General features: G+C 52.6%; 1 protein-coding gene across 1 annotated transcript; it reads right to left on the bottom strand.

The window, feature by feature from the left end:
• Positions 1 to 2,429: 2,429 nt before the first annotated feature.
• Gata1 (GATA binding protein 1) lies at positions 2,430 to 9,545 on the bottom strand. Its single transcript, XM_028881321.2, has 6 exons — positions 9,460 to 9,545; positions 5,562 to 5,797; positions 4,699 to 5,076; positions 4,449 to 4,594; positions 3,372 to 3,497; positions 2,430 to 2,873 (listed from the first exon to the last, which is right to left on the bottom strand). Exons 2-6 carry the CDS (start codon positions 5,776 to 5,778, stop codon positions 2,502 to 2,504), a joined length of 1,239 nt encoding a protein of 412 aa, XP_028737154.1. The 5' UTR covers positions 5,779 to 5,797; positions 9,460 to 9,545; the 3' UTR covers positions 2,430 to 2,501.
• Positions 9,546 to 11,439: the final 1,894 nt, after the last annotated feature.

Here is an 11,439-nt window from a genome sequence, read left to right as displayed (position 1 = left end):
TTGCTCAGGGGTGGGGGTGGGGGTGTGGTGGAGGCGGTGGTGGCAGCAGTGGCGGTGGCGATGTCTCAAGACGTGGGCGCAACAGGGTGTCACTTTACCTACTTGTTTTAGAATGTTCCCAACTTCAAAGTATGTTATCTTCTAATTAATGTCCATTAATTTCCTTTAAAATATTTTCATTTTTAAGGACTATTTTTACCTTATGCAGATGAGTGCTTTGCCTACATGTATGTATGTACACTGTATTCCTAGTGCCCTTAAAGCCAGAAGAGGGCACTGGATCACCTGGAGCTGGAGTTACAGCTGCTTGTGAGCCATCACGTGGGTGCTGGGAACCGAACCTGGCTCCTCTGCAAGAGCAGCAAGTACTTGTAACTGCTGAGCCATCTCTCGATAGCCATTCTCCCAAGTTACTAAATGACATATTTCACTTTGGGAGAACAGTTCATCCAGTTTAATAGGAGTGTGGAGAGAAACTTGGCAGTGTGGCACTCCCCACCTATGAGGTATTAAATTCATCAGCCATTTTTAAATTTTAGTTTCAATTTTATGTGCATGGGTGTTTTGCTTGCATGCACTTGTGTGCACCACTTGCGTGCCTGGTGGTGCCCTGGGAGGCCAGGAGAGGGTGGAACCGGAGTTACAGATTTTGAGAAACCATGTGAGTGCTGGAGATCCACCAGGGTCCTCTGGAAGAGTGGCGCGCTTACTAGCTTGAATGCTCTCTCCGGCCTCCAGAAGCTTTTGTGTCATTGTTTGGAACCCTTGTCTTGCCTGTCCCCAGCTTTCCAAACCCTGAGATTACAGATCTGAGCCTTCACACAAAGCTTTGTTTTAAGATGAGGTCTCAAACTGTACCCCAGGCAGGCCTCAAACTAGTGGCAGTCTACCTGCCTCATGCTTCCAAGTGCTGGCATTAGAGGCTTCAGCTACCACGTCCTGTTTGAGAAGATGTTTCGTGTCTCTGTCCCTTCATCCTTTCCATTTCCTACAGGGCAGCAGGCTGAGCTGAGTTAAGGCCCAGGGAACACATTTGAGCTTCCGATCTAATCCACTCTTTCCCAAGACTGTCTTCTGGCCCAGGGAGGAAGGTCCCTAATTCACAGAGGGACAGTATGGATTTTGACAGCTCCACAAATGTACATAAAGTTGCTCACATCGTCATTCCTAAGACACACGGTGAGATGACACATTCTACATGGTACACACATGCCCATACATACATATTCAGAGACTGGCAGAGAAATGACTGCCATTGCCAGAGCAACGGAGACATTCTGAGACATACATCTTCATCATTTGAAGATGAAATCTCTACACAAGCTCATCTATTTAAACATTTGGTCCTTAGCTGATGGCACTGTTCTGGGAGGTTGTGGGGCCTGACTGGTTGGGGTGACTTTTATAGGTTATAACACTTCTGTTTCTAGTCTTAGTCTCTACTTTTCTGTTCTGGCTGTCATGTGAAGAGTCTTGCCATAGTTCCCATCCCCTTGATAGCGGCTGTGCTTTATTGTGATGTATTGCAATCCATTGGAAACCGTGAGCCAAAATAAATCCTCCCCACATAAAGTTACTACTATCCGGTAGTAACAGTTGTAGCAGCAACAAGAAAAGTAACTGACATGAACTGTCAAAGCCATATTATTGTGCCTCATACATAGTTCTTGCTCGGTGTTTGTGATGTCACACTGTCGCCCAGAGTCATGCACAACCACACAGCTACCTCACCTGTCTCATCGCCTATCCTGCAGCTTGGTGACACCCTTGCCATTCTCACGCCACCTCACCCACAATTCACACACCATCTTACAATGACACATGGAACCATGCTGTCCACGAAACTTCATATACACAGCTATGTTGATGTATCATGATTTTCAGTTGTGAAATACTATGCCTGCCACCTCAGCCAGGCTCATGTATTCATGCATTTCAGTTGGCTTCTGTCGTCAAAGAACCAGACACACCACTCCACACCCTCACCTGACACTGACATTTATTTAGCCAAACACAGACTTGTGGCTCTCGTTTCGGGTCGTTGGTGATTTTATTTTACAAAATCTTCGAAGGTACAGGCAAGGAGGTGTCCGGGGCCCATAGGCTTGGGCTGTAAAGAACGAGGGCTCCAAGAGGGGGGACACGGGCATGGTGGCAGAGGCCTGTAATCCCAGCACTCGGGAACTGAGGCAGGAGGGTCTCAAGTTTGAGTCTATCCTGAACTACATAAGGAACTGAAAGCCGCCTGGGCTACAGAGTGAGACCCTGTCTCAAAACAAAACAAAAATACAGAAACAAAAATGTCAGGCATGTCAATAATGCCTATAATCCCAGTACTTGGGGGGTAGAGGCAGGAAAATCAGGAATTTAGGGCGTCACCCTTAGCTACATAGTTCATGGTCAGCCTGGGCTACAGAAGATCCTGTCTCAAAAAAAAAAAAAAAAAAAAAAAAGGAGGGGACACCTTGTCGGCCACAAGGCCAAGGCCATTTCGTGTACCTTCAAGAGCTGAGGGGAGCCACCACAGTGGTGCTGGTGGTGGGAGGCACAGGCCCTGTGGGGAAGGAGGCTGTAGGCGATCCCAGCAGCGGTCCAGAGAAAGGCATAAGATGGCTGACAGGCCCTGACAGCACCACAGGCCCCAGGCCCTGGTAGAGATGAGCAGGACCTGCAGTGCCCAGCGTCAAGCCTGGGGCCACTTCCCCACAATTCCCACTACTGCTGCCGCCAGCTACCACCATGAAGCCACCAGCTGGTCCTTCAGCAGCTCCTGCTCCTCCCAGACTTGACCCTCGCTTCTTTTTCCCTTTTCCGGAGGCCTTGCGGTTCCTAGTCTGAATGCCATCCTTCCGCATGGTCAGTGGCCGGTTCACCTGTAGAAAGGGAGACCACGGGGCTGCTAGCTCCAGCCCTTTGTGTCTCTACATCTGGGCTAGGGACGTCCTCTCAACCCCCCGCTTCTTTAAGAATAGGGAACGAATGCAATGACTAGGATGATATACTGCCTGGCGTAGAGAAACCTGTGGTTGTGGGTGAGGCCCTGAGCTCGGAATATCCTCCTAGACCGGCAAGAGGTACCCAAGACTTAGAGCATGGGAGTGAAAGGTAGTGGAGGGAACAAGAAGAAAAGGGAGAACGAGGAAGGATGGAAAGGAGGCATGAGGTGGGAAGAGTGGATGAGAGTGAGGAGAAGCGAACGGAGAAAGAAATTACAAGAAAACGGTGAGAGATGAGGAAGGAAAGGCAGAGGAAGGAAAGACTCAGGGTGGAAGAGAAAGTTGAAGGCAGATCAGGACTGAGTGAGGAGCAGGGAGCGTGGGCTGAGGACACCGTGCCGGAAGGACCGGAAGGACCATGCAGGAGGGCGTCACCTGATGTAGCTTGTAGTAGAGGCCACAGGCATTGCACACGGGATCTCCGCTGGCATTTCTCCGCCAGAGTGTTGTGGTGGTCGTCTGGCAGTTAGTGCATTGAGTGCCTGCCCGTTTGCTGACGATCTGAGGGACAAAAGGAGATCAGTGCCCCAGGGAGGTGGAAGTCAGGCACACGGCCTTACAGAGCCTGAGAACAGGGCTGAAAGGGGTGGGAGTCACATTGAAGGCAAGGATTCCTGTCCGGGATGAGGAGCTTATTTATTATTCTTAGTTTGGTTTTTCAAGACGGGTTTCTTTGTGTAGTCCTGCCTGTTCTGGAACTCGCCTCTATAGACCAGGCTGGCCTCGAACTCACAGAGCTCCGCTTGGCTCTGCCTCCACCACTGTCCAGCAAGGACTTCATTTTATAATCTGTGTGAGACCCCTTCCATCCGTTTCTCATCTTTGGCCACATATCTGAAGCTCTTGGAGGAAGTCAGGTGTGCTGACTCATACCTACCATCCTGACGGTCAGGAGACAGACAGGAGACCCACAACAAATGAAAAAAGCGGTCTGCCATGCAGAGTTCCAGGCCAGCCAGGGCTACATAGCAATGCCCCATTTCAAACAAAAGCCAAACCAAACCAAACCATTTCTTAGGAACCTACAAACTTCTCGGGTGTAATTCTATAGTAGAGTGTCTGCCTAGCATGTATGAGGCCTTGGACTCCGTCCCCAGCCCACAAACCAAAATCCTGTTGCCTAGTTCAGTGAAGTCATGACTTCTAGAAGAAGGGATCCAAGGAAACCACAATGTGAACCATGAGTAAAAAGCCCGCTGTTAAGGATGAGGGTGAAGCTTTTCACACAGACGTGAGAACACGGTTTCTGTATGAAGCCGCCAAGGGTAGGTAAAGGACAGGGGTTCTAGTTCAGAGCAGGGTTCCTGCATAGGAAAGGGATGGGGATGAGGGCAAGTGTACTATGTGTTGGAGACAATTCTGAGTTGGGCAGGGGTTCCTGTAGGATGGGAGAATATGGGCTCTGGGCTGGAACTCATCTCCTGCACAGGTCAGGCTAACCCCTGGTCTTACCAGACGCTTCTTGGGTCGGATGAGAGGCCGGTTCTGGCCATTCATCTTGTGATACAGGCCACAGGCATTGCACAGGTAGTGACCTGTTCTGTCCCTTCGCCACAGTGGAGTAGCCGTTGCTCCGCAGTTCACACACTCTCTGGCCTCTGGTAGGAGAGCGGAGAGAAGAAGTTGAGCATCAACTCAGTTTAACTTGGCCTTGAGCTACCTAGCCCAACTCGACCTCCCTGTCCCTTGATGAGAGCCTCACCACAAGGGGCCAAGGGGAGACTTCCGTGAAACTTGGGGGAAGAATAGGCTGCTGAACTGAGAGGGCTCCCAGTGGGAGAGAAGAAAGGACCGGGAAAGTCAGGTCCCCCATAAGCACTGCCGGTGACCGGTAATGATGCGGGCAGTGCCGTCCCCAGGGTCAGCAGGTCTGGACTCAGCCGCTCTGTCTTCAAGGTTTCCAAGAAGGTGGTACTGGTCTTCCCATCCGGGTCTTCCAGCGTCTGGGAAGGGGCATCCTCGTGGCTGGGGCATACAGTTGAGGCAGGGTAGAGGCCCGTCTTGCCGTAGGCCCAGCTGGCATAAGGTGAGCCCCCTGGGATTCCCTCCATACAGTTGAGAAGTGGGTAGACCTGAAACACTGTTGGAGTGGTATGGGGGGATGGGGGGAGGAAGAAAGAGATCAAGAAACCTAAGGTAACCTGCTTTTCCAATGCTATGGTGTCCATCAGTCCCAACATGGCAACTAGGTTTCCAGTCTTCCACAAGAGTTTCTTGATGCTGTGCGGCTCCTGAATAGTAAGCCCCTCTGGTCACTATAGCAACGACAACAGCCTCCATCCCTTCCTGTCTGGGGTTCGAATGACTGCTGTTGGGATTGAGAGGCTGCAGGTCACCTAAAGTGAGCTACTTAGTACACATTTCCATCCTTGCTTCTCTGTGTGTCATTCCAGAAGGGCAGACAGAGAGGAGTCCTGGTGTGTGGCCCTGCGGGGATGGGTCAGTACATCCATACACAGAGCTTCTGTTTGCAAGATGACCTGGTAGAATTGTGAACTAGCTAGTGACCTCTGAGGCGACCCCTAGAGCCCCGAGCCAGTGCCAAGGCAGCCCCCCAATGGTTACCTGGAGAGTGTCTATAGGCCTCGGGGTCCCTGTAGTAGGCCAGAGCAGTGGCTGCAGCCGTTCCTGTGTTCGGGGAAGTGGAGGCTGCTGCATCCAAACCCTCAGGCCCAGAGAAGAACCCTCCCGAATCGGGTGGTGAGGACACCAGGGCAGAATCCACAAACCCCTGTGGCAGGGACTCTGCAGTCCCCAGGGCTCCTAGGCCAGGAAAATCCATGGAGATCCTGGGATTTAACCTGCGAGGACAGGAGGAGGTTGTCAGACACGGAAATCCTTTCTCCTCCCCAAGGCGGCCCCGGGGCCTCTTTCTCCTCTCCATCATCTCTCAGCTGCTTTTCCTCTTCCCTTTCCTCCCTTCTCACGCCGCCGTCATCCCGCCTGTCTCTCCTTCCATGCTCACTTCCCGTCCGTCTTCCTCCTTCTCCTCGGATTGTCTCACTTTCTTCCTCCGCAACTACTCTTCCGCCCCTTCTTCCCTCTTCTTCCACTCCCGCATCTCCATGTCTTCTCTCTTCCCCCTTTCCCGTGTCCACTGTCTTCTCTCGCTTCCTTTCTCCCGTCTCTCCCCCTTCCTTGTTCCCCTTTCCTCCCTCCCCTCTTTTCTTCCCCATCCCCTCCCTTGCATGTTTCTCTTCCTCTTTCTCTATCTCCTCTTTCCTTCCTCCTCTCTGTCCCCTCTCTACCTTCCAACCTTCCTCTTTCTCCTCCACCCGGGAGCCTTCTCGCTTTTCTCCCATTCTTCAAGTCCTTCTTCTCTACTTCCTCTTTTTATTCCCTCTTCCCCTTCCTTTCTCCTCTTCTGTGGAGGCAGAGTGCACCACTAAGGTCCTTGGACCCCTGGACAGCTCCCTCAGGACTTTGGGGTTCACCCTTCTGTGCTCCCCAACGTCATCCCTATCTGTTGTATCTTGCCATCTGACTTTCTCAGAAACCCCGTGGTTTCCGGCTGAGCCCCCCCCTCCCCCACCTCAGTTATGTCTGTAGACAGAGGGCCCCATTAGTTCCTCCCTGCTCTATGGGGGGTCAGTACCCCTGCCTCCACGCCGCTTATCTCTGCCATCCCCGCCCAACTTTTGAAATCACCCCAAAGCTACTGGCTTCCTCTGAGGAGAGTGACAGGTGGGAGGTGTTCCCACCCTGGTATCCTCCCTCCAGGGAAAAGGGTCTGTTTTCAGGAACCTTCAAGTCTCCCCACTCCCAGACCTCAGTTTCCCCATCTGCTGAGAGCTGAGCGATGATCCTTTCCCTCTGTCTTATATTGCGTGTCTGTGTCTTTGGCTCTCTGTCTCCCTGGGCCTCTCCCTCCGCTTCCTTTCAGGGCTGACTGTTTTCCCTACATCATTCTATGCTTCTAGGATGCACCTATGAAGAAAAAGATGTTATCTTGGTGTTTATGTTGTGTGTGTGTGTGCGTGTGCGCACGCGCGCGCCTGCGAGTGCATGGGGAGGACAGAGAACAGCCATGGCTGTTGATCCTCACCTTCCACCTTTTAAAGAGTCTCTTCGTATTTTCTACTGTGTACAGACACCAGGATAGGCCTGTAGTTTCCAATGATTCTCCCCCACCTCCCATTTCCCCAGAAGTATGCTAGGGCTGCTGATGTGCATGCTACCGTGTCCGTATGGATTTGAACTCAGGTCCTCACACTTACTCACCAAGAAGTTTATCCACTGAGCCATCTCCCCAGCCTCCTAGGGTGTATCTGCCCTCTCTCAGTCTTATGAATTTGTGTCCCCCACCTTCTTTTGTCCTTCCATGTATCTCTCTCTCTAATCTTTCTATTTCTTTCCATCTTGGCGTCTTTCTCAGCTGCCTCCTGTGTTTCGGTCACTCTTGCTTTCTCCTGTACTCACAGTGCTAAATGGCTCTCAACTTTTCCAGCTCTGTGTCTCTGTCTCAGTGTCTCTTCCTCTTTCTCTCTGAGCCTTGGATTCTCTCGTACTATTCCCACATCCTTCAGTGTGCCTTACTACATACACCCAGCTCCGGGAAGCAGTCCAGGAGCCTGCCTCTGCCCCCACCATTCCCCTATCTGGAGGCAGAAGTGGGAGACAGGCTGAGCAGAAGAGCACCGTCCCTACCCATTGGGTAGATCGGCAAGGGCTGGGCCCAGGGCTGGGGACCATGTCCACCGCCACCTTCTCGACCTCAGAATTCCCACCCTTTTGGACAGTGTCTGCTGGTTTACCTTCCTCCCTTTCCTCCCTCTCTAATCCCGTGTCTGTCTCTCCATGACTCGTTCTCCGTCCACTTTTCCTTTTCTCCTTTCTGTTTCTGGCCCTCTCGTTTTCCGTCCCTGGCTCTCCCCCTCTCTCCCCTCTGACGCCTGTCACTCTTTCATGTGTTGGATGCCTCTTGCTTGTCTCTTGGTGTCTCTGTCTCAGGTTCCCCAGTTCTCTTTCTGTACCTCCCCTCGCTGTCACTCCATCTCCTGGTCTCTGTCACGACTCTTCATCTCCTCACCCACCCATCCTCGTCTCCCTCCAGCCTCACTGCCCGCCCCTGTACCTCGCACCTTGGTGGGTTCAGAGCTGCCCACCCCTCCTGTGGCAAGGGCCCACCCTCCACCCCAGTTATCACTCTCCCGACAGAGATAAAGTTTATCTCGAGGCTGGGGGATATGAGAGCTCCTTATCAGCTGCTTCACTAGAGAAAGCGCTGCTGCCCTAACCAGGAGGTACAGCAGCTGCGTCTACAGCTCAGCCTGGGCCCAGCCCCTCACCCCAGGTAACAGCCTTCCCCCAGGCCTCCGCAAGGGTCCCACGGGCCAGAGGAGCTGAGGCAGGATCTGGGGAGCAGACGGAGTACTTGAGGGGTTAGAGGGAGAGTTTGAGAGTCCAGTGTGGCGTTGGAGTCAGAAGTTTGGCTATGGCGATGGCGTTTAGGCGAAGGAAATGCTGGATTTGAGAAGGAGAGCTGAGCTGAAAAGTTCAGAGACACATTTTGGGTTCAAAAAAATGAGTTAGGAAAACAATGGGGTTAGAGCATTAGAGGTGAAGTTTGCCAAGTTAGTTTAAAGGTTAGAGAGAGGTTCTGGGGGTCACGGTAAAACGTGAGAGGGACGAGGTTTTTTCCTGGGCAGCAATTGGGTTTAGGAGAGAGAGGGACCTGGGCAGATGGACCCACGGCTGACGTCTGGAGATGAATTCTGGGAACACAGGGAGAGTGGGAGAAGCCGAGGCAGGGTTGGAGTAGAAAAGTGTGGAAAGAGTGGGATGCGGGGGGCAGTTGGGGCTTAGGGGAGATGGACGCAAGGGTCATTGTGACAGAATAGATTTGGGAAAAGCAGACTTGGTGTCTAAAGTAACACACACACACACATTTGGGCCAACAGGTAGGGCAAGGGAGTATGAGGGATTGGGGAGGTCGGAGAGAAGACCTGGGGAGCCAGCATGGGGTCTGGAAGGCAAAGATGGGAACCAAAGCTAGGTTTCCACAGGTCAGAGCCAGGTGCGCTTAGCCAGAAAGAAGGTGGTAGAAACACTTGGGAACAGAAATATGAGTCTTGGGGAAGCCAAAGTGAGGTTTGGCTGTTTTTTTTTTCTTCTTTTTCGGGAGAACAGGCAGAGACAAGTTTCAATTAGTGGAAATCAGATTTGGGACAGAGATAAGAGTTTGGGGGGTGGTCTATTTGGAAGGTAGGCCTGGGAGTATGAGGAGAGAGTTAAGGGGTCACAGGACATAGATAACTTAGAAGGAATGGGAAGAAGCTGGGCAGGAAGAGGAAGGTTTGAGGGGGGAGATGAAGGTTGGAAACAGAAGAAGTTGAGGGAACTGTGGAGGAATTTGGGGATGACCCACACTTTCGGGGCAAGCTATGGGTCAGAAAGCCTGGAGCAGGCTGGGCCAGCAGGCTAGGGCTGCCGTGCTGGAGGCTCTTTGGGAATTGAGACTGACCTGGGCTGGTTGATGCAGAAGGTTCAGCCACCTTAGTGATGTGGTGAGCTCAGTGTGATCCCAAGGGGTGTCCTCACGGGCCTTGGCCTTTGAGGCTCCCTCCCTCCCGCCCGCCTGCCAGCCCGCCCTCCCTCCCACCCACCTTCTCCCTCCTCTTTCCTCCCCAGGGAGTGGCTGGTGCCCCAGTGGGTGGGGCAGTACAGGGGAGGGGGTGTGCCGCCTACTTGTGGGGGACCTCTTAGTAGTCCCTCCCCCCTTCCTCTCTATCCTTGTACATGGTTGGATCCAGTTCGCCTTCGGCTTCTATGGAGTCCAGAGTCTAGTCAAGTCATAATGAGCTCTAGTCAAGAAACACGGAAATATTAAAAATAAATTTCATGCAGCACTAGGAAAAAGCCCAGTACGCTATGCCAGGCTATGTGTGGGTTGGACCTGTATGTGTGTGTGCCCTCCTGGATGCCAGGAGAGGAGCGATGTAGCTGTACCCATTTTGCAGGTGAGAAGAATGAGGTTTATAGAGGTTTGGGAGTATTTCAACCAGAACCTGTGGGCCACCTTTAGGAACCAGTCTGAGGGACTAGGCCAGGCCCGGCGGAGTGAGGGGACATTTCTTTAGCGTTTGGGGCTTGTGCTTGGGGCTTACGCCAGCTCTGGCCTGCTCTGGGGCAGCAGATAAGTCTTATCAGATGGAGGCGACTGTGGCTGTTGGTGCCGCAGTAACAGGCTGTCTTGGGGTTGGGGGGCAGGGTGGGGGATGCACACAGGGACGGTGCCTCAACTTCTTGCCCGCCATACGTTAGAGGCGGGAAACTGAGGCGACACCTAGAGTGGACTCCCTTGTGAGTCCCTGAGGATTGGGATAGTAAGTGAAAGACAGAGAGGCAGAGGTGGGAACAGATACACAGAAAGAGATGGAAATGAGGAGCCAGAGAGGCACGGCGATAAAGGAAGGAAGACAGAGTTGTGGAAGGAGGCAGAGGGAGGGCGCCTAGAAGAGAGATGTTCAGAGAGCCTGACGTGTTAAACATGTAGGGAGACTCAAAGAGACAGGGCCGAGCCGGACCGGAGGTCAAGGAAAGACCTGGAAATGACAGGGGCCTCGGGCACACAGAGAGAAATGAAGAAGGAAGTTGAGAGGGAGGCAGATCTCAGAGGCGAAATCTGAGAGTGGGACCCCCAGGGGGGACGGTCTAGGATAGGCTCCATGCTGGCGGCACTGTGTGAGGCTGTGGCTGATGTGATCTGTGTGGCTCTGCTGTCACCCTGCAGTGAGGGGACACACCTCCAACCCTGGTCACTGGATGCCAACGATCCATCCCTGCCTTCTTCCCTGCCTTCTCCCCCCCTCCCCGCTCCACTGGTGCCTCCCACCCACATCAACCTTCATCGGTAGATGTTGGGCACTGTTTCTGCGTAAAAACTGTCACACACACTTGGCTTCTCCTAAGACTTTCTATCATATCCCTAGCAGTTCTCCAGCTGGGGAGACTGAGACTCCTCGAGGGAAAGGCAAGGATGACGCCATGAGTCAGTAGGGTCAGTCAGCCTGCCTACCAGCCTATTCCAGAGGAGCTGATCTTCTCATCGTGTTTCTGTGAAAGCCACTGTCCCCGTAGGCTTTAAAAATGGGAGGCTGGCCAGGTGGTGGTGGCGCACGCCTTTAATCCCAGCACTGGGGAGGCAGAGCCAGGCGGATCTCTGTGAGTTCGAGGCCAGCCTGGTCTACAGAGCGAGATCCAGGAAAGGTGCAAAGCTACACAGAGAAATCCTATCTCAGGGGAAAAAAATGAAAAATGGGAGGCTGTGTGCCACTTTCCTTGTGGATTTTCCAGGGAAGGACACAGATTCTGGACCTGGAGCTAGCCCAACCATTCTCTCCCAACCTACCCAGGTACTAGTTGGGAGACCTAGATGGAATTATTCAAGCGTTACCATTCCCCCATCCCTAATGGCATAACAATGATAGCTACTTCCATATTG

This window comes from Peromyscus leucopus, chromosome X (assembly GCF_004664715.2).
Source record: "Peromyscus leucopus breed LL Stock chromosome X, UCI_PerLeu_2.1, whole genome shotgun sequence".
Lineage (NCBI taxonomy): Eukaryota > Metazoa > Chordata > Mammalia > Rodentia > Cricetidae > Peromyscus > Peromyscus leucopus.
This window is presented reverse-complemented; position numbering and strand designations above follow the sequence as displayed.

Bases quoted from the DNA above. Each gene is read 5' to 3' on its own strand.
- Gata1 (XM_028881321.2), bottom strand. From the start codon at position 5,778: ATGGATTTTCCTGGCCTAGGAGCCCTGGGGACTGCAGAGTCCCTGCCA. The intron at 4,595-4,698 runs GTGAGGCTCTCA...CTCTCCTACCAG, and splicing joins TCTCCCCTTGGCCCCTTGTG to AGGCCAGAGAGTGTGTGAAC. The intron at 2,874-3,371 runs GTGACGCCCTCC...CCCTTTCTACAG, and splicing joins TCTACTACAAGCTACATCAG to GTGAACCGGCCACTGACCAT.